Source organism: Equus quagga, chromosome 3 (assembly GCF_021613505.1).
Source record: "Equus quagga isolate Etosha38 chromosome 3, UCLA_HA_Equagga_1.0, whole genome shotgun sequence".
NCBI lineage: Eukaryota > Metazoa > Chordata > Mammalia > Perissodactyla > Equidae > Equus > Equus quagga.
The window spans coordinates 76,859,463-76,885,419 of NC_060269.1; the positions used below are offsets into that span (position 1 = coordinate 76,859,463).

At 47.4% G+C, this 25,957-nt stretch overlaps 1 protein-coding gene across 2 annotated transcripts in view; it reads left to right on the forward strand.

Annotated features, from left to right (window-relative positions):
• The window catches only part of TSPAN5 (tetraspanin 5), a 152,734-nt gene extending 130,263 nt beyond the window's left edge, over positions 1-22,471 (forward strand). For both annotated transcript variants that reach the window (XM_046657129.1, XM_046657130.1), the window contains exons 3-8: positions 8,645-8,791; positions 13,492-13,662; positions 15,958-16,083; positions 17,734-17,781; positions 17,878-17,994; positions 20,272-22,471. In XM_046657129.1, coding sequence (XP_046513085.1) covers positions 8,645-8,791; positions 13,492-13,662; positions 15,958-16,083; positions 17,734-17,781; positions 17,878-17,994; positions 20,272-20,337 — 675 coding nt within the window. In that variant the 3' untranslated portion in view covers positions 20,338-22,471. The remainder of the gene's footprint in view (positions 1-8,644; positions 8,792-13,491; positions 13,663-15,957; positions 16,084-17,733; positions 17,782-17,877; positions 17,995-20,271) is intronic.
• Positions 22,472-25,957: the final 3,486 nt, after the last annotated feature.

Genomic DNA, 25,957 nt, shown 5'->3' on the forward strand with positions numbered 1-25,957 from the left:
GCCTTGGGAGACTCCCCCTTTCCCGGGACGCGAGCTCAGACGTGAGCATCCATGACTCAGGGCTTGGAGCACATAACCTGAGCAGAAGAGGCCCTCGGCCCTGAGCCCGCTTCAAGAACGCAGTTCGGAGACGCTGGGAATCCTTCCTGGAAGATTTCGTTTTACTGACAGATGCCTACGTTTGTCCGCGTCTCTCTTCCTCGGTTATCTGCTAATCCCCGGGTTCTCTGTCGCAGCGGACACCTGAGAACCGAGCGGCCTGCCAAGCCCGTGGAAAGTTAGTGTGTGGTCTGGCGGGCTGTAACCAGGATGTTCAACAAGCGTGAGAGAGAGTTTGAGAAATTAGCGTTTCTCTTTCGCCGTCCCTCTAAACATCATTGGGAGTGATTGCTCAGGGATGCAGATTCGGGCGCGTAAACATCGGTGCCCGGGTTGCTCGGTCTCAGGTACCGCAGTCCTGCTCTCGTTTCGAGGCACAAGTCAAGGCCCAGTGAGTAGGCAGGGCTGGAAATGATCAGAGCTGCACTCCTGACTTTGTGAAGTGTCCCTCTGCCCAGCTCTCTCTGTCCTGGGCAGTAAGGAAGGGGTCGGGTGATTGGCTCGAACCCCTGCTCTGCTGTGTCCTCGCCCCAGTGACCTGGCAAGTTACTCCACCTCTGGGTCTGTTTCCTGCTGTGGTAACAGGCCCACCTGGAAAGTTTACCATCTGGATGGAATAATCCAGGTGGCCTGGTGCTGGCCTGCCGTCAGGTTCATGGTATAGTGCTCATGTTGCTCACGTCACGACTTTCAGCGTGGCCGGCCTGCGTCACCACGGAGCCCTTCCCATGGCACCTACCTGCTGCCCGAGGAGTGAGCTTCCTGGATGCACAAATGACCTTGGCCTTCCTCTGCTCGAAGTGCCTTCAGATTCAAACCCAGCCCCCTGTCGGCCTCAGTCTCCTCTCGCCACTTGTCACACTTACACATAGACCCCTCGGTGGGCCAGGTCCAGGCACTTTGTCTCCGCACTTGCTGACGTGACCTTCTGCACCCGCACAGCACCCACCGTTCACCCCTCTGCCCGCACTCTCTACTCACCTGTCTCCCCTCCAGACTAGCCCCGGGCTGTCACCGTCCCTTTACACTGAGCAGCCATGACTGACAGTCCTGGCACCTCTCAGGTGATCCCTGTGAAATTATCTGCTCAATAACTGATGAGCTGTGTGTCTCTGAGGCCCTGGAACACCCGCCTCGAGACTTTGGGATGTTTTTACTTTGGTTTGAGGGCACCACGATCAGAGCCTCTAGTGCATGTTTCAGTTTAAACTTGCTACTTAAACCAGGAATATTCCTGAGTGTGTCTCCTGTCTTCTGAACATGCATGTGAAAATATCTGGGGAGTGGCTGGGAAGGTGCTGGATTTCTGAAAAGTGACCCTTTTGCATGTGGCTGTTTCCACGTTCGGAGAGGCAGTCACTCCCACCCTGGTGGGGATGGTGGTTTCCTGGCCCGAGAGCGGTGCCAGGGGAGGGGACTTGGCGCAGTGGGCTCCCCCCCACCCCCCACTTGACTGCAGGATTTAATGGAGACCTGAAAGTGACTGCCCTTCTCCCCTTCCTCTGCACGAAAGCAGGTCATGGCCGTTTATTATCTGCAAGAAAGGATTACTTGAATCTCACTGATGACCTTTTTTGACCAGAAAAAATGGGAGAGCACACGCCTGGAAAGTCGCTCGTCTTCCTTTACCTCTGCACCCGTTTGCTGGGCTGTGAGTGACGCTGCCCCTGTGCCCTTCCACCTCCCTGGGTTGGGCCCGGCGAGCTCCCACTTCTTCTCGTTCCGAGTCCTCTCTCTGGACTCTGCAGCAATTCCTTAGACAGATGGATGTTTTGGGTTTGGCAGAGCGGCTTTGCCGTGTAACATTCTTTGAGGATCTCTGCTGAATCTTTACGAGGCAGGTTTCCCTGTGGCCCTATGTTCCCAGCTTGGTCTTCCTATGGACATTAGATGTGGATTTAAAACCACATCTCCAACTCTCCAGGACCACCCCTCTCTGCATAGATCGTTTTCTTTGAAATGCTCTACTTTGCCATTCTTTCTCCAGCAGGGGAATGCTTCCCTCCCTTTTACTCTAGGAAAGCTGTTACCGGTTCCACCCCACTAGGGGCTGGTTTAGGGAGGGGTGGGAGAATCAGGACCCAGTCTCATAAATCTCGAAGGGGTCCATCTGGCCTGGCTTTGGGTGCACATTCCGTATGCCTGTCTCTCTGTTTCTCATCCAGCAGTTGGAAGGAATGTGCTTGTATATGCCAAAGCAGAGGAGTCCCAGGCCTTTGGGGCTTATTAATGCTGTTTTTGCATTTCTTTTCTGTGTGAGTTGAGAGAGAGGGAATTGCAGCTTGCCAGGTGGCGCCGAGGCCGTCCTGTGCTGGTGGTGGGGAAACCACAGACGCTCCTGAGGTTTGTTGGTTGGACCCTTCTGGAGCTTTGTTTGCCTTTTCATTCCCACACGTGTGCAGAAGCCTCTTCCAAGAAGAAGCAGTTATACTCAGAACATACGCCATTGTTGCAGAACCAGAGGAGAAGCTGCTTAAGTTCCAGCGAGAGTTGAATGAATGAGGTGCTGCTGAGGACCTGGAGGTGGAGGGGAGATGGGCTCATTTTTCACATCCTTGCTGAGACGTACAGTGTTCTTCAAACTGTTGAAGGAGAAGATCTCACGGGGAATAGGACATGGTTCAGTAACTGGAAGCTCACTCGGGAGCGGTGAGTTCATGACCAGAGTACCCAGTCAGCCCCCTGGCAGCAGAGGCGTCCTTGTCCCTGGTTCAGGGTGCTGCCCTCTTGGCGACGTGGCTGCTGATTGCTCGGCCTTGTTGACTGACTTCTCGCAGCTCTCTTCTCCACTGCACCGCTTCTGGGTACTCTTAGTTTCCACCCACTCATGCCTCTGCCTGCTCTTGGATTTTGCTTACTCCTGGCTTATCCCTTCTGCCTTTGCTCTGAGTGTCTTTTAGGTGACTTCCAATTCCCCAAGACAGAAGATCTGATTGACAAGTCAGTTACTGCCACCTCCGTTAGGCACGATCATTGGGTGCTGCCAAGGCTTTTCTTAGGGAGTCAGCAGCGCAAGTGCCAGAGCAAAACAGACTCCTCTCTAGTGTGGTTGAGTTAGACACCCCTCCTCTGTGCTTCTGTCGCATCTGATGTCTTCCTCTTGGTCTAATATCAATGTGATGATAGTGACAATGGTGACAAACTTTGATTGAATGCTTATTATGTGCCAAGCACTTAACCTAATATTTGGATTCACTTGGATTCTTTCTTTCATCCTCATAATCCCTTATGATGTAGAGTGCCATTTCACTGATGAGGAAATCGAGGCTTAGGCAGGTTTAGTAACTTGCCCAAGATCACACAGGTAGTAAGTAGTGGAAATGCGCTTTAAGACAAGGTGTCTATATTATAGTGTCCTGTCTGTCTGTCTGCCCCACCTCGAGCCCTTGTTCAGGCCACCCTGTCTGTTTGTCTGGATTCCAGGGGAAACTGTAGGTGAGCCAGGTGTGCTTGAGTCCTGTAAAGGATGGTTTGTGTGGGATGGAATGCTCTCTGCCACACTCTAGAGTGGGCTTGTCTAAATGGCTGGAATATCAGTCTCCCTTTTACCGTGATGGACGCACATCAATACATTTTTTGTGTATTGGCTCTCTAAACTTCTATTATAATGACATTGCCTCAGACACATTCCATTAATGTGTCTTATTTGGTTTTAGACACATACTGGTCTCCTTGCTAAGTTCTGAGAGAGACTGTCCAGTACCTCGTGGATAATGGAAATCGCCCATTTTCACTGGAGGATCATCTCATAAAGGCTCCAAATTGATATGCCAAGAGCTAGTTGTCCAAAAGCCAATCTGTGGAAGGGCTAATTTGCTGAATATATTTGTTTCTTTCAACTTTTTAAATTGGCTGGTATTCATTTTGTCTTTATAGCAGTACTTTTGTTATGGCCAATTTGTTTTTGCCTCTGCTGCAGCAACAGCTGTAGACTTAGAGAAGATGACTCGGGTCATAAAAATATAGATACAGGAACATGTGGTGTGACTGTGAAGAATTCTCAGGCATGTTCATTATGTCAGTTTTTGTTAATATAATCTTAATGTATAACAAGGAGTATATGTGTAGGAAATCCTCCTATATTCTTGAGTCTGTGCTCTTGAATATATGTTTCTTGCAACCTACGGTCTTGGTCTCTGTCTCTCTTATTCTCATTCTTTCCCATTCTGTCTCTGCTGCTGCTGTTCAAATTCCGCTTCCATGTCAACCAAGACAAATGGCTGCAGGAATGAGCACATGTGGCTAATTGCTCTGCTTCTCATCCACTTAGCCTCCTTCCAGTTAGATTCAGAGGATGGTGTTTCCTGACTTGATCCACCAGGTCCAATGCCCTTGATGTCTGTTACTCTGGGCCTTGCCCACAGGGTCCAGGCAGGAGAAGGAGAGGACTGAGGACTGGGTTGCAGTGCCAGACTCTGGGTGCACACGTCTAGCAGAAGCAGCAGTTCTGAGTACAGCAGAGTGGCCAGATGACATTTTCTATATATATTTTTCAATCAGTTTGAGCTATAAAGAGTTGGTATTTAAAGCCAAGGACTGACCATTCAGGTTTACATGGAGAATTAGAATGTAAATCATGTTAAGTATTATTTGTCAGAGACGTAGACAAGTACCTAAAAGTTCTATCTAGAACTGATCGTTTCGTTAATGATACTGAATTGATGGTGAGTCCACCTGAAGCAGAGCTGTTGACACTGGCTTAATTCCTGTGTTGCCTGGAAGTATCAGCCAGCCGAGTGAAGGAACCATATTAAATCCAACACTTTCCTCTACGCCTTGTCTGCTCCCCACCCCACCCCACCACATTTCCCAGCATAGAGTGTGAGCTTTAGTCCTGGTCCTGTGTGTGTATGCACTGAAACTAAAGCATTGTTTACTCACAGCTCTTGTTGTCTTGTGCGGGCTCCTCAGTTGCAAGTGCAGACCCAGCTTGTGCAGTCAAGGGGATGTCCTCTGAGGATCCTGGAGTGACTCACAGAGCCCACGGCCGGGCCTGCGATTATTGTACTGTTGGGGTTTTCCCTCCCTACCCTTACTATTAGTTTCTCGCTAAGCACTGGCTTTCTGCTTCTCACTGTGGGTTGACTTTCTCCAAGTGGTGAAAAACACCACATGTGGCTCCAGAGCTGGGCATTTTACAGCCTCAGCCTCTAGAGAGAGAGGCCTGGTCTAAATCCTGGCGTCCAAGGAGAGAAATGCAGCCTTCCCAGCTCTGACTGGGGTGGTGGGATCACGTGAGAACTGCCGGCTCTGAGGGGCTCCGGGGGTGGGTGTGGCAGAGGCGGTGCGCACAGGTTCCCACAAGGCCACGTGTCCGCCCGTGCTCTTGCGCCTTCCTGAGGATCTACCGTGAGTCTGAACGTCTATTTTCACTCACTTGGCAGGCTTAACTGTAGTCTTAGCTTTTTCTTCTCCCAGCTGCTTCTCAATGACAAGCTTTGATTCTAATTATTCTTCAGCAGGCGAGTTCTGGCGCTCCTTAATCATTTGTCACATTGAACTGAACAGAATTAAGGAGTCCAGTGAGAGGCCCCGTCTTTAAGACAACAGAAGGCCAAACTGTCAACTCCCCATCACTTTCATAATTCAGAATCTTTGCCGCCAGGATTTGCTCGGCTCCTCCGTGATCCCTGTGCAGTCACAAGCAGTCAGGCTGCTCCTGGGTGACCATTTGGGAATGCTGCACAGGTGGAAGAGTAAGTCTTTTCTCCTCTCCATCTAGGTGATAGTTCTAATCCCAATGGAAAGACAGCTGGGCACTGGGCGTTGACTTCCACACTTTGTGTTGTGAGATTTGAGTTAGTTTTCAACTGATAACTATCTAAGTATATTCTGAATGCGTTAAAAATAAAGTTCTTGTTAGTATTTTCCATACTTTACAGAACATTATTTCCCACAAGCTCTCAGAGTCTGTCTCCAGTCCTGTCTTTTGCCAGAATTTAGGATTAAATGAGTAGAATCTGCAGTCCTGCTAGGCCCCCAGGCGGTTGTCGTTTCCATGGAAACGGTGGAAGGCCTCTCAATTAAAACTGCCCCTGCAGGCTGGGGAGAGTAAAAAGTATGAAAATGAGTTTGTCTGAGACGCCAAATTTTCATCCTCGAAATTAAACCCAGAGAGGACAGACGACCCAGGACCTGCTGCCAGTTGGGATCGTCCCGTTTTGCCTGTTGGGGAGGGAGTACTTGGTATTCCAGGCTCAGGTGTGCATGTTGGCTGGCTGGCTTCCCCGGAGCTGCCCAGTTAACTGTCCCCTTATCCAGGGAGCTCTTCCTCTAAAGCCATGGGCCCTGGAGGAGTGTTTGGGAACAATCTGATCTCTGCTCGGACTTGAGGGTGAATCACAAATAAAAAGCCTGTGAAAAGTGGGTGAAGTCATAGAATAGTCTTAAGGTTGGAAGGAACCTAAGGGTCATTAAGTCCTGCTTTCCCGTCCCATTTGGGAGGCCCTCCTGGGGCGCTGCTGTGGAGGCCACAGCTTCGGCTCCCTGCTGAGGGGAAGCCACGTTCCTTGGGCAGCCTTCTCTGATCCCTTGCTGGAGACCCGCTGGTGTTAGAAAGGCCTCTTTATGCGGAACGGACACCTCTTCCTGTCACTTCCAACTCTGCTGCTGCTTCTTTTTAGTCTACTTCTCCCATAATTAAGTTAGCATTTAAAATCTGAAGTATATTATCATGTACCCTCAAAGTCCTCTCTTCCCCTGGCTGAGCAGGTCGAGAACATTAAGACTTTCAGTGTGACACCATGTTTAGAGGCATTCTGCGGGGGGAGGTCATTCCGACGCTGGACCCTCACTGCTGTCGCATGGACTCTGGCTGCCTCCTCTGACAGTTGTTTTCTCAGCATTGTTTGTGTAGGTGGAGAATTGGCTGCAGTATTTTTGTATTTTCCTTTTTCCCCCTGGAGTATTCATAGTTCAGAGCTTGGAAATCCAAGAACCACAAGATTGGATCAAACCATCAGTCTAAGCAGCCTCGTGAGGGCCGTGGTTGCCTCTTGTGATGTCGCCCCGGAGGTTGGTGGAAACACCCTACGCCCCTAACTGCTTTCATAATCTCCACCCTTCATCTGGGGCTTTATTCAAACCCTGGGCCTTTCTCGTAGGGTTGAAGTTGTGCATTTTAAGAGTGCTTTATTCTTCATATATGTTCTATTATTATTATCCAGTATCATTCTTAAGCTTATGCCCTCCGAAAAGAAACAAAAACCTAACGAACAAAATACTCTTGTCCAAAAGTTCCTGCAACCTTAAAAGGGGTTAAAACTTAAAACTCCGATGTTGATTAGTGCTGACTGGGAAGCGCTGGGAAACAAGTACATGGCTTCTACTTGGTGGGGAAAGAGTACTAAAGAGGACATTCTATTCTGGTTCCAAAAAATCAATAGCTGTGTGACCTCCAGCAAGTCTCCAAACCTCTCTGGGTTCCATTTTCCTTAAGTATAACATGAAATGAATACTTTCTGTTCTTCCAGATTGTTGGGAGTGCTTTGAAAACAAGTTATTTAATATTAAGACTTTAGAGCAAGCTATACCATGATCCTCTGGGGGTATTTTGAGAATTCAAAGCAAGTTTAATAAGATAAGAAAATAAAATATTGATGATATTGGGTTTGTAAGACTCACATACATCCAGTTTCAAAATAATAGTATTCAAAATAATAGAATAGTAAATATGTACCTTGCATTTCAGAGAAACAAATCTCATGATTTCCAGCATGGGTTCTGGGTGGTATTTGATGTGGTATCACACTTAAGGAGAAAAGGATTTCAATAAAGAAGTGGCATTGTTTGCAGAGAAATGAGATTACTCTGGGTTCCTTTGGCAGGAGAATAAAGGGTTGAAAACCAGGGAGTAACCTTAGATTTGTAAATCAGTTAAATCCCAGTTCTTATAAAAAGGTGGTAAGGAAATACCTCTAATAACTCGATGTGGAACAACCGCCAGCACAAACCACCTGTGGGGCTGGGGATCTGAGCCTGACAGCGTCTCCGTGAAGCTCAAGGAGGGATGCTGAGGTGCAGTTTTTCCCTGGAGGACTTTTTGGGGCTTGCGGCTGGAGTGGCTGCTGTGTTAGCGCTCAGCATCCTGCTCCGCCTGTTGCCTGACAAGTGCCCCGCGCTTGGAACAGGCGCTGTCTGACACCTGTGTGCCCCAGGACTCACCGGGACCCCTCTCCCTGGGTGCTGGGCACTGTGTTTGTCCTTCACACCTGTTTTTTACTCAAGACCACTTAATTTGGAGACAGAGAAAGCAAAGGTAACATCCACATCTTCTCTGTACAGGGTCTAATGACAGTTTCTTAGGGTCATTTCATTGCTTCGTGTAGTTTTACTAAAAATAGGAACGTATCTAGAGCCTAGAAAGAAAGTCATTTTTTGTTTCTGTTTTGTTTTATTTTTTGCGGTGTGTCTTGAGTATTAATCATGCCTAATAATGGGATTACTTCTGAGGTTTTTCTCCCAGAGGGGAAAGACAACTGTAGTCATCTTTTCCTGTTGGGAACTGACCCTGCACCCGGTGTCTGTGTGTTCTCTCCACGCCCAGGGCGTGCTGTCCAACATCTCTTCCATCACGGACCTCGGCGGCTTCGACCCCGTCTGGCTCTTCCTTGTGGTGGGAGGAGTCATGTTCATCCTGGGATTCGCAGGCTGCATCGGAGCTCTTCGGGAAAACACCTTCCTTCTCAAGTTCGTAAGTATCGCGCTCTGCGCTCAGGCTGAGAGCCAGGCTCCTGTCTCACAGCAGGAGGAACCCGGTCTGTAGGCAAGAGTGAGCCACGCCCAAGGCCGGCAGAGATGGCCTGCGGTGCTTCTCTCCCAGGAGAGCTCTCCAGATTCTCCCCCTGCACACACCCCTGCCTCCTTGATAAAGTAAGTCCCACCCCACCCCCTGGGATGTTTTGTATGGATATCCCATACGAAAGGTGGGGATTTTGTATGTGGATATCACGACTTTGAATTCCAATCCCTAAAATACCTTCAGGACTAAGGTAGGTCTCTAGACAGAGTTTACTTCTTTTGAGTGACTTTGGCCCCTCTTTTAAGCACATGGTAGAAGCTTTTCAGGTAATTGGTTTAGAGAAACTAGACAAAGCACAGTAGCTGTGGCTTGCCCAGATAAATCTGGTAAGCAGAAGGTTTTGGTGAATATGGAGAAACAGGAAAAGACAAATCTCCCTTGTTCTCTGCCAGTACAGAGTCTGACTTTTGCATGACCAGCCTAGTTTTTAGGTCCCTTGCAGGGTGTTAGGTGTGATCACTGTTAGTATGAATATTTTTGGAGAAGGACTTTTACCAGGGGGTAGATAAGTATTAAAAGTAAAAGCCTCTCCTTTGGAGATTCCTTCCAAAGGAGAACAAAATGGCGTATGCGCACACGTACGTGTCTGAAAGAGGTTTGGCGAGTGTAGCCACAGGTCAGCCCAGTGTGCCTGTCGGCCTGGAGCCTGGCGTTCTGGTGCGCGTCTGGATCCCAGCCTCGACACAGCAGTGTCCACACCCATTTCCAAGAACAGAAAAAGAATTTTTAAAAAACCCCACCCTCCTATCGTGAGGGAAGACGGTGGGACTTCTAGAGAACAGTATTAATGTAATATCCCAGAATCATTCTCAACCTCTGCTGATACAACATCCTCTGGGGACGTTTTCATTTAAAACAGGAACATAACGCAGAGCCACGCCCGACAGCCCTGCGTCTGTGATTCTCCTCCCCAGCACGTCTGCCACGTCATCCTCTGGCATCTTTTCTCCAATAGCCCTCAGAAGAGCAGGCTCACTGCACACACACTGTCCCCCTGGGAGGCCCCTGGCAAATTTGGGCAGCTCTGGCTAACGCCACATTCTGGAGGCTTGTCATGACCGCCATCTCACCAGTCTTCTTAGCATGAGATCCTTCTGAGGGCTTGAGCTCACCTCACTCAGCTTTTCTGTAGCCTCAGTGGGCCCCAGAGCGTACTTAGCGGTTGCCACTTTTTTATCTGGTTTAGTCTCCGTGCCCCAAAATGTGGGATCCCCTTTACTAGGATTCACTTGAAGATAGTTTCGTTTATGAGGGTAGTCCCTTTACCGTAGTTTATTATTTGTGTAGTTGAAGATACCAGTTAACTGAACTGGCAGAAATATACACATTTCTTTAAATCCCATTTATAAATTGAAAGTGCCTTATAAAATGAGCGCCTTAATTTATAAAGTCCCATGTTGGAAATGAAGAGAATTGTGTTGCTTCTTGGCTTTTTTAAATCTTGGAGAATATTTAAAATGGCCTGTCTCTCCATTTTGTACAAACAATAAAAACTGGCCCAAAATATTCTTTGAGCAGGAACTAGGAAATAAGTAGGAAGTCAATGTCAGCATGCCTCCAGACAGCCCTCGGCTCTGAGGCCATGGGGCAGGAGGGTTGCTGGGGCGAGTCTGAGAGCTGAGATGCTGTGAAATGGAAAGGAGCTTCCTGCTTGGCTGAGGCCTAGAAGGAGCCGCTGAGTCAGTCTCTGCACCTTTGGAAATGGGGAAAATTAGCACACAGGGCCCATAGCATGTGGATTTCTGCCAAATATTTGATAAGAATTTAATTTGGACTCAATTTTTGATATGTACATTCTGTAACATTATGAGAAAATTTGCCAGGGTAACTTGATGGTGAACTTGCCCAACCTTATGGAGGTGAGAACAAAATCTAACTAAAACCTTTGTGTGCCTTCTGTCTCGGTGCACTGTGTGTGTAGGCATGTGGGCTGTGATCTCATTTCTGTAGTGAGATAACTGTCCTGTTCACGTGTAGAGTGTGGCTCCTAATAAAGGATAGGGGATTCTATTATACTATGGGGTAGACATTGAGTAGAAGTGATATTGATGCGGGGTCGGTGAGCCGAGGAGTCGAAAGAAAGATTTCTTGGACTCTCAAGATCTGGCAGTAGTGCTCTTTTATTTAGAGAATAGTGTGGAATAGCATGGGGACAGGGCCCATGGGCAGTCAGAGCTTCTGCTGCCACCGCTTCTGCTGCCCCCGCTGGCATGGGGACAGGACCCATGGGCAGGCAGAGCTGGTGCGTGGAGACAGGACCCACGGGCAGGCAGAGCTCCTGCTGCTGCCCCAAGTTGTGGGTTAGGGCTAAATTTAAGGCATAGGTATGTGAGTCATCTCTTTACGAAGACAAAGGAAAGAACATGAAAAAAAGTTAAAATGGTATCAGTGCAGGTGGGGTCTGGTCGTTGGGTGATCCCATGACTTTTAGACAAGAATCAAATCGGATTAAGTAAAGGTCAGAAGCCACCACCCTAAATCAGTTACATGAGATTGCCAGACAGCAACCAACTTAAGTTCTTGCCTTCCCCGTTAAGAGTTTCTAGGGACAAGGTCATCTCTCCTCTTCTTCCTGGTACAGAGAGGGAGGCACATTTTACAGGTAGAGATTTACCTTACAAATGTAAATGTGTCCCAACAAGGGCAAGTTCCATTCCCCAGAGCCTCCTTCCCTGTCCCAGCCCATCAAAAGCAATCAGCCCCAAACAATCCCGATGCCAAAGAGACATATCCTGGGGTGGCCAATTTCAGGTCCCTACAAGGTCATCCCCCCTTCCTTCACAAACGCAAATGTCTCAAAAGGACAAGCAAAATTCCAGTCCTCGGAGCCTGCTTCTCATCTGCAGTTTTAAAAGTAACCAGCCTAAAAATCCTCATCATAAACCGTTTTAAAATTAAGCAGCCTAAAAATCCTCATCAATATGATTGTTTTTCTGTCCCTTTTTCTAGATTGAGGAAAGCTTACTTTGGAATTATTGGTATCACTGATGATAATTAAGAACTGTGTAGGTTCTATTTCTAGTGAACGCATCAAGGACAGACAACCAGGAGCTCAGTGGAACCTGAGGGGCTGAGCTGGAGGGTCTAGAATTGGGGCCTAAACCTTGGGGTTCCAGACTTTGCCAGGCACTTATTTCTTCCTTCCACCCTTCCCCTTGTGCCTACCCTTCCAGAAGTGCACTAGGCATCCTGGATAAACCCTGTCAGACACACTGACATCTAATGTGAAATGGCCCCACTCCACTGCTCTCTCCTACCGCCACCTCCAAATCGCATAAAATGGGAGGTCTTTAGAGGCAGGAGTATGGTCTGACTCATCTTTGCTGCTGCAAAGCCCTCCTAGTCCAGGGCCTGATCTGTTGTGGGTGATTCAGTAGATTTTTGCTGAATGCATAAACATTTTTTTCTGTGTTTTATTTTGGTAAGTCACTGTGTAGTTTCCTTTGCACCCCTCCCTAGTACCTGTCTCTCTTGGTGGCTGCGTGGTGGCTGCTTGCTGAAGACAGAGACAGTAGACAGCTTTAGCCCCCTCTGCCGCCTCGACCACCAACACTGTCCTGCAGCCCTCAGGAGCTCTGCTGAGCAGGTGTGGCCCCCGTGTCACCCTTTCTGTCCTTGTCACCAGAAGTTTGCCTGCAGTTTACCCTCTGATCCTTCACAGCCTCATTTCTCATAATCTCTTTGAGCAAAAAAATTTGAAAAGGGTAAGATTGTGGGGGTGGTAGGAAGTGGAAAGAACTGTGGGCATGAACAGTGTGTTAATATGACTAAGATGAGGCTATTCTGAGTCTTCTAGATGGAAGGGAAATTTCCCCAGATTTGTGGGCAATTACCATGTTACCCATGGTCTCCAGCCTCTTGTTGTCTGCCTTAGCTGAAAGTCTTCCTTTGGTTGCATGTTGTTATTTAAAATATTCCAAGACTGGTGTTTCTCAAAGGAAAGCCAGCAGAACCAGCATTCCAAGAAAGACCTCAACCCAGTGGCTTCATCTGCTTTCAGGATGGGAAATTATTTTCATGGTACAGTCATGCCCTACCTTCCTCTTAGAACTCTTCATCTAAGATGAACACATGTGCTATTTTACTTTGTATAGCAGGTGCCAAGGGAAATTAAAACAGTGTCTGAATCCAAAAAGGGAATATGTTGCATACAGAATCAAGGCCACAGTAATAAATGACAGGCGATCTTAAAATACTGGGATAATTTATGTTTCGACATTACAAAAGCTTACTAGAGGTAGGGGCAGGTCGTTGTTCAAGTGTCTGGCAGTGCATTAATCAGGAGAAATTCATTAGGCCTTGCTGTGGGTCTAATGAGAAACTTCTATTACCCATGTTTGCTTATGGCCTTTGTTGGTTAATTACCACATGGAGCACCAGAGCCCCTAAAATGTGATTATGAAATGATTTTTAAAAATCCTTTCTTAGAGTGTAATATTCTATTAATGAATCTTAAGAAACTGAAGATTATCTGCTTTGGACGTGTGTAACAACCCAATGTAATTACAGACCTTTTTAGAAGGAACCATTTAACTATGTATGATCAAAATAACCCTTATAACTGTTGTCTGTGTGTGTGTCTTTTGTCTTAGTTTTCTGTGTTCCTGGGAATTATTTTCTTCCTGGAGCTCACTGCCGGGGTTCTGGCATTTGTTTTCAAAGACTGGATCAAAGACCAGCTGTATTTCTTTATAAACAACAACATCAGAGCCTACAGGGATGACATTGATTTGCAAAACCTCATAGACTTCACCCAGGAATACGTAAGTTTAAATTTGGTTTATTTCAAGTTGAAAGCTTTCTCAGAAGGATGACCCCAATGAACACCCCTTCTGGCTTCTGCGTCTGCCAGCTGGAACCTATCTCTGATTTTCCTGAATGTTTTTTTGTTTGTTTGCTTGTCTAATTATTATTTTCTGACTTGCTCTATGACTTACATGATCTGTACCCTAAATGGAAATGTCCTATTTTCATTTATCTCAATTTCTACTAAGGTAGAAGAACAAAGAAGAAACCTCTTGAGCAAAAAGCTTAGAGTCACAGTTGCCCTTTCCTGTCAACATTTGAAGAATATTGTTTTGCTACGGGTTTAACATTTTATTTGACGTCAAATGTGGATTCTTTCTTGTTCCTTTGCCCTCCTTTTGGTCTTCCTCCATCCTTCGCAGCTCATAGTAATATGCTATCAATAGAATATTTGTGCACAAAGTTCCTAAAATAAGCCCAAGCATTATTATGGCACATGCAGTTAAAATGGCCAGTCGATAAAGTGCTGAGCCCTGGTGGCCTCTGACAAGTGAAGAGTCGGTGCAGTAGAGCCCCCTTCCGCGCAGGCTTCTGAACATCCTCTGTGACGGCCCCTGGGATGCAGACCACGTAGCAGATGCCCTGATCCGCTCACAATGCAAGATGGCAGAAACAAGGGGTCAGAAGATACAGTTCTAGCGCCAAAATCTGATTAGCTCAGCCTTGTGCTAATAGGACAGTGACCTATTTCCTCAATAGTAAAATGGAAATAATAATAGCTGCTGTTTAACTCATGGGGACATTATGACACTCTAATGATGTGAACAGTTTTATATTAGGCTTACGGAGTTGTCCTACAAACAGACAGGTCTTTATTTGCTTGCACTGAAAAACTGGATAAGCTGAGCAGACCTGGACAGCGGTGTCTGTGACATTAATGCATATGGCAGGACTCAAGGGCATACAGAAGCCCAAGGGACCAACAACCATCTTTTGGTTGGACAGTTTTCCAGAATAAGCTGGGGTCCCTTTTGATAAAGGGAGGAGAGGGCTGGTGGGCCATTGCCATGAGGGCGACCCTCGTTAGGCAGTCAGAAGTGAGCTGAGTTGTATTAGTTTTGTTCACTGGCAGCAACGAGTGTCCTGGAGTAAGCTGTACCTCAGGTGTGAAATTAAGCCCTGTTTCCTCTCCTCAGCCGACTTCACTATTCTGTTAGGTCATAATGGATGCAAGCTCACACCTTGCCGGGTATTATTGCTGACTAGTTTGCATGGCAGATCTGATGGGGCTTTGTAGGCAAACCTCAAGATGCACAACCCCAGCCGTCGGGGGAGGAGCTGAGTTGGAAGAACATGTGGAAACACGTTCTCTTGAAATGCTGTCTGCTCTATATGGATATACTGTTGTTTCATGTGATTTTATTTTTCTGTCACGGAATTTAGTGTTTGGAAGTAGCTATTGTCCTGAAAGTCTTAAAATGGCCAAGGCTTGATGTTTGTTTAGCTCGGAGAAGCAGAGCTAGCCCACCTGGGGGAGAGACGGGGGCTGGGTGGGTTGTGGGGCTGCCCTTGAATCAGGGCCTGTTTAAGACCCACTGAATTTAACAGCTCGTTTTATTATGTTTTAATTCGATGATTGAATGTTTTAAGTTGAAAATGTAAATACATGCTCTTGTTTAAAAAAAATTCAGAATAGACACAGATAATGAAATGTAAGCCTCTGAAACTTTTGGAGGTAAGGGATGTGTTCACTCTCTTGACTCTGGTGGTGGTTTCTCGATGTATACATACGTCATGTCTTAGCAAATTGTACACTTTAAGTACGTGCACTTTATTACATGTAAATTATACCTCAATAAAGCGGGTTTTTAAAAAACCTTTAAGGTGTAGAGATCAAATTTTAAAAAGGTTAGCCTCTAGAGATCCTACCCACAACCCAGTTGCCTGCTTCAGACACTACTACTGTTTTAGTCTTGTTGATCCTTCTAGAATATTCGCTTGTGTACCCAAGCCAAACAGATCTTGTAACTGAGCCCTACTGAGCTGCTCCTGCTCTCCCTTCTTCCACCTAACCCCGCTGGTCTCGTCAGTCATTTTAATCTCATGGAGCACATCCTTAGGAGCCGTCGGCCTCAATAACTTCGGAAGCTTTTAGAGGGGCCTTTCAGGTTCAGTTTGGTTAAAAATAAGTTCTGAGACAGAAGAGATGGTTAGAGCTCGTAAAGCTGGGTGTTGGTGGTTTGGCGGGTGTAAGCGTAGGCGCCCGGTCGCCTCCAAGTCGACATGTGCTGATTCTCTCCTGTTTGCTCTAGTGGCAGTGCTGTGGGGCTTTTGGAGCTGATGATTGGAACCTAAATATTTACTTCAATTGCACAGATTCCAACGCAAGTCGAGAGCGGTGCGGCGTGCCCTTCTCCTGCTGCACTAAAGACCCCGCGGTAAGTGAATGCCAGCACGCCGCCGCCTGCTCCACGTGTGTGTGGCATGAGCAGAGCGATTTCGTTCTTGAAACCTCTTCCCTCCCGCTTCTTCCTAATTGTACCTCCTGTAGGGGTGTAGTGCTCGGATCTCCCTAGGAGGAGTCATATTCGCCGATGTTAATTTAGTGCTACATGCTGGTTCCTAGTCTAAGCATTTTTGTGTGTTGGCGCATTTAACTTTGGAACGTTCCTACCGGCAGACACCACCGTCACCTTCCCTTTCCAGGTAGAGTCAAGGTCGCAGAGGTGAAGGAACTTCCCAGGCCCCCACTGCTGGGTGCGGTGGAGCTGAGCTTCCCCACAGCGGCCTGGAGGGCCTGGTCCTCCTGCTTCTGGGAGGACGCGTGTCTGAGGGCCCTCTGCATGGTGCGGGGCCACAACCCGCCTCTTCCCGGCCTAGTTCTGGGGGAATATTAGAACGAGGAGAAGAGTGTGGGACAAGATGGACCTAGACTACCCGTAGGGAGACCGCAGCTGCCCCCTCGCTTGGTCAGAATGACCACCATGACTGTGGTTTGTATTTTATTTAAAAAAGAAAAAGTATAAAATCTGTTCATAAGCCACTCGCTTTTACCACAAGTTTGATTGTACTTTGGGTCAAATCATGTGCCTGGCATATAGAGTGACTTGAAATGCCACTCTTCTGTTGTAAGTTTAAAGCCAGAATTGAGTGTTAGAAGGACAAATGTGAGGAGTTGCTCCTGCTTTCGTGTCTTCTAGACTCCAGCCTTGCTCTGGCCTGGCAGTCCCCAAGGTCCTCACCCAGACCCGCCCTTCCCCCCATGGAGCAGGGCTGAGTGGGCCCGGGTCCCCCTGTGAGGTGGAGGGTGTGGGGCCTGGTCTGCGGGTGGCAAAGCAGAACTTCCCTGCAGGCCGCCCATGAGGGGGTCATCCTGGCTGTTACTCTCCGTCTGAAGGAGACTAAGAGTCAGTAAGGACCATGCTCTGAGCCCGCAGACCTCCCCCGGAGGGCCAACCTCTCCCACGGGCCCGTTTCTCCCTCCCCTGTGAGGGCAGTGCCCACTCAGGCAGCATCACGCTGGCAGCACATATACTCTGTGCTCTGTCTCCAGCTCCTGTCCTTTCTGAAGATTCTCAGAAGCCATCACACTTTGTCTATGTAATGTGTGGTCAGGGCTTTGTTTTGTTTTTAATTAAGTAATACGTTCTCATTGAAAAACCATTTAAATAATACAGGAGTATACAGATTGGGAAGTAGATGTCCCCCTAAAAGAGTGTAAATGAAGACAGTCCTTGTGCCCTTTAACCGTGGTTTTTATCTCTGTCTCCAGTTCCCCAAACCCCATAAGCATCTCGAGGTCATCAGCTTTGACCCCCCAACCTCCTGCGTCATGGGTTCGCGATCCTTTCTGATATTTCCTGAGCCTCAGTTTTCCTCATTTGGAAAAGAAGACTCATTTTAATATCTGCTTATGAGCATTGTCATAATAATTACAAGGGATAAAAGTGTTTCACATGGTGCCTGGGACAGCTGCATGCCCAAGTACACGTTTTATTACTGACACAAAACCAGCGATCTTCTGCTGATTCCTAGCTGGGCTTTCTAACAAGACTGAATTTCACTTTTCTGTTTTCTTTCTCCATCAGGAAGATGTCATCAACACTCAGTGTGGCTATGATGCCAGGCAAAAACCAGTAAGTGGGATCTCCTCTTGTTGCTTAGCACAAAGGGTGTTGGAGGAGCTTTTGAAGTTGCGTGCTGACGCTGTGCTCTCCTCTTCCCTTGTGAAGGAAGTTGATCAGCAGATTGTAATCTACACGAAAGGCTGTGTGCCCCAGTTTGAGAAGTGGTTGCAGGACAATTTAACCATCGTGGCTGGTATTTTCATAGGCATTGCATTGCTACAGGTAAGACAAGGCTCCTCTGTGGATGATGTCACAGGGAAACAGTGCCCTGGGAGAGCCCTCGCTGGGACAGGAGCTTTGCTTAATCACCTTAATGTCACAGTTTTTAAGACTCCACAGTTAGGAGGGCTGGGAAAAAGACCTAAACTACTTGGTTTGGATTTCATCAAAGCTCTGATTTTAGATGCCACTATCCTGGAATACTTTAGGAAACCTTTTTTCCTTTTCAAGATGGAGAAGTTGATTGGGTCAGTAGTTGCCTGCTGGCATTCCAGTGTTTCCATGGCCTCACTTATACTGCACTGTGACAGCTGGGGCAGACAGGAACGATCAGAAGTAGATCCCAGTATGAAGGTTAAAGCTTTTTGGAGTTTCACAGACACACTGTGCCCCTTGCTCTCTCTGGACCACCTTGACAAAGTGCTAGTGAGATAAGGGAGCACCCGCTTTTCCTCCTGGGCAGTCCCAAGAGCTGGGGTTTTCATCGTATGGCGACGTGATACTTTTATTGGAGGGTCACCGTGGGGCACAATGGTTGAGAGAAATTAAACACCTAAATAAATGAAAGCCATCCCGGATTCATGGATTGGAAGACTTAGGATTATATTGTTAAGGTGGCAGTGCTCCTCAAATTGATCTATAGATTCAATGAAATCTCTGTCAAAATTCCAACTGCCTTTTTTGCAAAAAATGAAAAAGCTGATCCTAAAATTCATATGAAAATGCAGGGGACCCAGAATAGCAAAACAAACTTGAAAAAGAACAAAGTTTGGAGAATTCACACTTCTCAGTTTCAGACTTACTACAAAGCTACAGTAACCAAGACAGTACATACCGGAATAAGATTGGACATATAGATTAGTGGAATAGAATTGAAAGTCCAGAAATAAATCCATACATCTGTGGTCTGTTGATTTATGACAAGGGAACTGAGACCATTCAATAGGGAAAGAATAATCTTTTCAACAAGTGGTACTGGACTAAGTAGATATTTATATGCAAAAATGAATTTGGACCCCTGCCTCACACCATATACAAAAATTAACTCATAATAGATCAAACATCTAAATGTAAGAGCTAAAGCTATAAAACTCTTAGAAGAAAGTATAGGTGTAAATATTTGTGACCTTGGATTAGGCAGTGTTTTCTTAGCTATGACACCAAACCACAAGCAACCAAAGAAAGAGCACAGTAATGGACTTCATCAAAATTAAAAACTTCTTTGCTAAAAACGATACTATCAAGAAAGTAAAAACACAAAATGGGAGAAAATATTTGCAAATCATTGTATCTGATAAGGATCTAGTATCTAGAATATACAAAGAACAACTCAGTAAGAAGACAAACCCAGTTAAAAGATGGGCAAAGGATTTGAATAGACATTTCTCCAAAGAAGGTACAGATAGCTAATAATCACATGAAAAGTTGTTCAGCATCATTAGTTGTTAGGGAAATTCGAATCAAAATCATGATGAGATCCACTTCACACACATTAGGATGGATATAATTAAAAAGGAAGACAATAACAAGAGTCCACGAGGATGTGGAGAAATTGGAGCCCTTGTAGATTGCTGAAGGGAATGAAAATGATGCAGCCTCTTTGGAGAAAAGTTTGGCAGTTCCTCAGAAAGCTAAACAGAGTTACCATATGATCCCATAATTCTCCTCCTAGAGAGGTACAAAAGAATTGAAAACATATATTCAACCAAGAACTTGTACACAGATGTTCATAGCAGCACTATCATAATAGCCAAAAAATGGAAACAGTACAAATGTCCATCAACCAATGAATGGATAAACAAAATATGGTTTATCCGTATAATGGAATATTATTCAAGCCATCAAAAGGATTGAACTACTGGTACATGCTACCACATGGATGCACCTTAAAAATGTTTTGCTACATGAAAGCAAACTGACACAAAAGACCACATATTCTATGATTCCATTTATATGAAATGTCCAGAACAGGCAAATCCATTGAGACAGAGAGTAGATTATTGTTTACCAGGGCTGTAGAGATGGGAATGATTGCTAATGGGTACAGAATTTATTTTTAGGGTTATGAAAATGTTCTGGAATTAGATAGTGGTGATAGTTGCACATCCTTGTGAATATACTAAAAACCACCAAATCACACACTTTAAAAGGATGAATTTTACAGTATATGAATTATATCCCAATTTTAAAAATAAAAGAGAAATGGGATTCATTGGCTAAGGAAAAGCCTAATGAAGTTAAGAGTTTCACTGTCTCTCTCTCTTTTCCTTCCTTTCTCAGATTTTCGGGATATGCCTGGCCCAGAACTTGGTTAGTGATATTGAAGCTGTCAGGGCTAGCTGGTAGGGCCCTGCAACAGCTTCCGCAAGACACTGGACAGAGCCAGCCCCACGCCCTCCAGCGTGCCCAGCTGACTCCGCGCCACACAGACCCTACTCGCAGAGGGATCCTGCAGTCCCACCTGATGGAGCTGCCAAGAACTTGTTTGAGGGGTCAGACTGGGAAATGCTGCTCACTGACAGAATAAAAAACAAAAACCAGTATGAAAGTCATTGCGCCATGAATCTCTGCTGTAGCCATGAATTTATGGATGGTTGGATACTTACCAAAAAAGAGAAAAGGGAGGGAGGGGGCCCAGATGTTCTTGAATTTGTGGAAAACAGTCTTCTTCTCTACTTGGGTCATCGGAGGGCTGGAGAGGCAGCTATGCTCTCCATCACACCTCGAAGGGACTGCCTTCTGCTCATGGCTAAAGAAGTGCGGCTTCTCTAAAACCCAGCCCCTTCCCTGGGAGGCCGCGGGGTCTGGCATCCCTTCACTGTACATTTCAAGGACCTGTCACAGCTATCATCCCAAGAAGAAGACAGCTTGTCTTTGGGTTCAGATCTTGTGATGGCATTCAGCAAGTAACTCGGGGGCACGTCTGGTCTCTCCTGGAGTGTCTCCTCATAGGAACTTAACGCTTTCCGTGTGCACTGAGCAAGGGCGATGGAACGCTTCATGATGCGGACTTTTAACAGGACAGAGCTTTTTCCTGAGTAGGCCTGAGCTTTATCAATGGAATCCAAGAAGATGAGGTTAATGAAGGGCTGACAGTTGAAGACCCCCGCACCCCAGCCCACCAAACCAGTTGCTGCATTCTCTGGAAACTGGAATACTCTGGGGTTTGGTTTGGTTTCGTTTTGTTGTGGGTTTTTTTTTTTTTTTTTTTTAAATCTCTCAAAAGTGAAAGCTATGATACAGGTTCTGTTAAATTTTAGTGTTTTCTTACTCAGCTTGAACATGATTTTTTTTTGTATAATCTCCCTGCATGACCTGTGACTCCGAATCCGCCAGCTCCTGTTCCTGCCGTCTGTCCTACAAACACTTATACAGCTCTCTGGTCGGTGTTCATTTCATAGGTCCACGGCCTCCACTGGGGTAGCGTGTCCTCCAGGTGGGAAGGGACCAGCTGTGCCATCGCAAATGCTTCCATGGACTCAGCAGCCCCTTTACCGTATCTATCCTCGTGGCCTCTTCTGCAGCCTCCCCCTCTTTCTCTGAATGGAATTAAACCCAGTTCTGAAACAGTACTGACACAATCAAAAAGCTTCTAATTGTTGTTTCTCCTTTTTCTGGTTTTAGTTTGTTTTTATTTTAAAAAAAGGAAAGAGTGCATGGCCCGAGCTCCTTCTGGTCTCCTACTGCTGACTCACCATCAGGATGGTAGCAAAGCACAAATACTCTGGAGGGGGGGTGCATTGATGGGCAAGTGTTCTGTGACACTAGGTGGGAAACCACTTCCAGGTGCTGCCACCCGCCCTGCCCCCACTCCAGGTGGGAGGGAGGAGTTTTGCCCCCAGATTTTAATCCAGTGGGTGTCTACTGGGATGACTCTCCTGGGGAGGAGATACTGGTCTGTGGAATGCTGGGAAAACCACAGGCATATTTTACGGTGATGACACATTTGCCAACACATAATTGGGCAGCCAGCTAGCATACTTTGTGGAAATTTGGCAAGGTTTTCCATTTCAGCCCCATGTTGCATTGCTGTGGCTGATGAATGTGTCAGTCTGCTCAGAGAAAGAACAAAAATTCTTTGAAAATCTCATCTCCAGAGTTTGGGTGTGTGTATGACTCTGCATGTGTGTATTTTTCTATCTCTGTAGAGTTAGAGATGATCATTCCATATTCCGGCTGTAAGATTATTTCATGTCTGCCCCCTCCACAGTTGTCATTCTGTCAGGTCATTCCCACATGGAGAAGGCTGGAGCTCTTCAATTGGCACTCTTGTCTTTTTTGTTTATTGCCTCATTCTCCAGTGAACTCCAGCTGACCAGTTGATTCAGCATCAGGCCAGATTCCCGCCCTTTGGCACATCCCGTGAAAGGCCAAACAGCAAGTGCAAGTGAGTTCCGAAGTTCAGTCAATCACCCTTTATTTTTTACACTCAAGAGTGGTTGTGATAAAGGCTGCCATTAATAAACTTGGTTCCACCTTACACGGAGTTATGTCTTTCTTCAGTGCTTCTCTCGTGAAATTGTGAAATTCTCTAATCCAGTGCTTCTCAAACCCGAGGTGCCTCGGAATCATCTGGATGGCTTGTTGAAACACACATGACTGTGTTGCCTCGACCCCAGCATTTCTCATTTGGTGGGTCTGGGGGGCTCGAGAATGTGCCTTTCTGACAACTTCCCAGGCGCTGCTGTTGCTCCTGGTCTTGGAAGTGCACCCGGAGAAGCAGAGCCCTGATCCGATGCGGGGGGTGGGGTAGATGGGTCCCCTTGGTGCTGCTGGCCGCAGACTGCTGAGAGACGGGCAGAGCTGGGTACGTAGGAAATCTCTGGCCCTGAGGTCCCTGTGTGTTGGTCACAGGCACGTGGGGACCACGTAGACAGATCATCAGGCCTTGTGCCTAGCCATTCCGGAATGGGGAGCCAGAGCCTGTGTTTGTAAGCAGCTCTCATTGAAAATGGAATGCACAGTGAGGTTTAGGATTGGTGGACTGAGGTAAATCTTGGTAATATTCACAACCTTTGTCTAAAAAATAATTGCTAGTAGTGCCTTAGAGCAAGAACCTTAAAAGCCATTATGTGAGAAATACCGACTTAGATGTCCTTTCACTGTGAATTCTCACTGCAGAAGAAGACTTCTGTCTTGAAAACTATTAAAGGCTTTTTTCGAAGATCAAATGAAAGCAAAATGTAAGGTTTGTGTAGTCTTCTCGGACCCTGACAGACACGATGGCCCAAGACTTGTTTGAGCAACAGTTTGCCTCAATCCCTTGGATATTTGAGACCAAAATGTTACTTAAGCAAATGTGTCAGTGGTGACCGGAGATCCCTGCTCCCGTTTTCCTGGCCGGGCCGTCCTGGCCGCGCAGGAGAGGCCCGCAGCTCAGCAGTGAAGGGCGCTGCGTGGGCAGGACTCGGGGCTGCGGCGGCTGCTTCCCTGTGTAGAAGGCAGACCGTGGAGGATATTAAATTGGTCTTTATTTATCTCTATTGTTCCACCAGTTACCACAAACGTTTTTGCCTCTATGATTTAAAGATATCTAGTACAGTTTTGAAAGATGAACTCAGGAATTAAAAAGTGGAATTTCATGTCATGAAGCACTTGAAAAAGAAGTGCCTTTACTTTGTTTTCTTCCTCTTTCTTCTACGATGGAATAAACCTCGACTTTCTTCAGCTCTCTTCCTGCCGCAGGTCCCCTGCCTCCTCCCATCAGGCGTCTTCCGAAAAGTGTGTCTGGGCTTCTCCTTGCTGGGCAGGCGGGAGGAGTCGCGGCCCCCGCGCTCACGGGCGCCCGCTTGCGGCTGGCTGGACCCGCAGCCCTGGGGAGCGGAGGAGCCGAGCCGTGTCCTGGCTGCCCGCCGCAGCTCTGTCATTGATGCCACGAAACCCCTTCTCCGAGGAAGAGCTGGAGCCCCTCCGTGCACACTGGCCAGCAGGGTTTCGCGGCCGGCGCTCTGCAGTGAGGCCATGGCTGTTTCCAGGTGCTGCCCTCTCCAGATGAGAAGCCTAGTCTTCCAACGGGAGGGAAAGCGCAGCGTTTGCTGGAAATACACCACCTTAGGCCGTATCAGGGCGCCCCGATGAAATCTACAGGAAATCTATGCATGACAACAGATGGGCAAACGTATCTGCCTGCGGGCGGGGAGCAGAGAAGAGCAGCCACTCAGCAGAGACTAAAGCCATCCTTAGACTTGAGACTTTTCGCTTTTTTTTGGAGGAGCTTGCATCAAAGGTTAAGTTTATAAACTTAGTTTTTAGGGCTTCTTTAATTTGAGGAATTAAATACAGCTTCCTCTGGAGTGTTCCTGCTGAGTGGTTCTCTTGTAAGCTTGGCACCAATGGGAGGATGCTTAAGTTAGTCCCCTCCTGTTGTCTATTAACCCAAACCAAACGCCTCAGGACCTGCACTGGCCAGTGCAATTTATTCCTCCACTTCTACCATCTCCCAACCGCAGAGAACCTGAAGGAAGAGCAGGTGCGTTCATGGGCTTTACACTGTGAAAATATCGTCGGAAAAGAAAGCAGTAGCTTGCGAACAACAGCGCTTTCCACGTCGTTGTCTTCACTGAATGTGTGGTCGCATTCTGTGCTGGAGAAGGCCGACTGGAGAGCCGTCGTTTAAATCTGGAACCTAGCACCATGGGTTCGTTTTCGCTCTTGCAGGGCAGCTGCTTTGAGCAGGAACGTTTTGATGGCCTGCCCTCTAGTGGTGATCATGTGGAACAATTGACTGGAGTGGGAGTGGTCCCTGCGGGGGTGGAGCCCTTGCCCTGCTCAGAGGTACTCGCGCTTTGGGGAAACTTGAGGATAGACAGCTGTGTGTTGCGTGCTTAGGGTGGGAGGGTGTTTTGTTCCTTGTACACACTCCGGAAAACGACATAGCTAGTTTTGGAAAGTTTGGGAACAAGGCGTTTAGGCTCCCTTCACTACCTCCGTTCCGGTGTTGCTGCGGGGCTTTATAGGGTTCCGCAGCCGAGTGTGCGCACGACGAGCTGGGCCCTGTCCCCTGCCAAGACGCAGACCCGCTTTATGGAAGAGGTGGTGACGGTCTGAAACTGCTGATCCGCCGGACAGGAGGCGCTGCCTCGTCAAGATGCCCCTTGGGGGGAGGGGCGCGCTGACCGTCTACACTTTCCCTGGGTGCAGCCTCCTCTCAACCGGGGCCCCAACGGTTAGTGCCCCCAAGGCCCTAGAGTGCTGATTTTCATCTCAATTCCTCTTCAAAACAAGCAACTGTCCTGAAACAGCGAATGGAACGTTCCTCTTGTTTCCTCTAAAAGCACCCATGTGAGTCACCTGGAGTTTCCTTTGATCTGAGAATCTGCAACCTTGATTTGAAAGGTGGTGAGAGAGGTAGGGTGGTGCGGTGGTCGGGGTCACTGACTATAACTGGTGTTCTAGGAGTTTGTGAGGGGTTGAATTGTGCCTTCCAAAAATTCGTATGTTGAAGTCCTAACCCCCCACACCTCAGAATGTGACCTTGTTTGGAAATGGGGTCGTTGCAGGTGTAATTAGTTAAGATGAGGTCGTGCTGGAGTAGGGTGGGTCTTACAAAAAGGGGAATTTGGACACAGGCGCGCGCGCAGGGAGAAGGCCATGTGAACACGAACGCGGAGATGGGTGATGCGTCTGCAGGCCGAGCAATGCCAGAGACGCCAACACAGCCCCGGGGCCGGGAAGGAGGCACAAAGCGTCCCCTTCAGAGTCCCCCCCCAAGGATAGCCCTGCCCACGCCTGGATTTGGGCCTTTACTCTCAAGAATTGTGAGAATGAATTCCGCGGTTTCAGCCGCCGCTGTGTGGTACTTTGTCCCGGCAGCGCTGGAGAGGTCACGGCCTGCAGCAGGTTCCCTGGCTGGACAGGGCAGGTGGCTCCGAGGCCGCGCGGCTCCTGGCTGCGGGGTGGGTATTGCGCATGTGCCCCTCACCAGGGAGTGGAGGCTCCCTGCCCTCTGGATCTGCTCTAAGCTCTT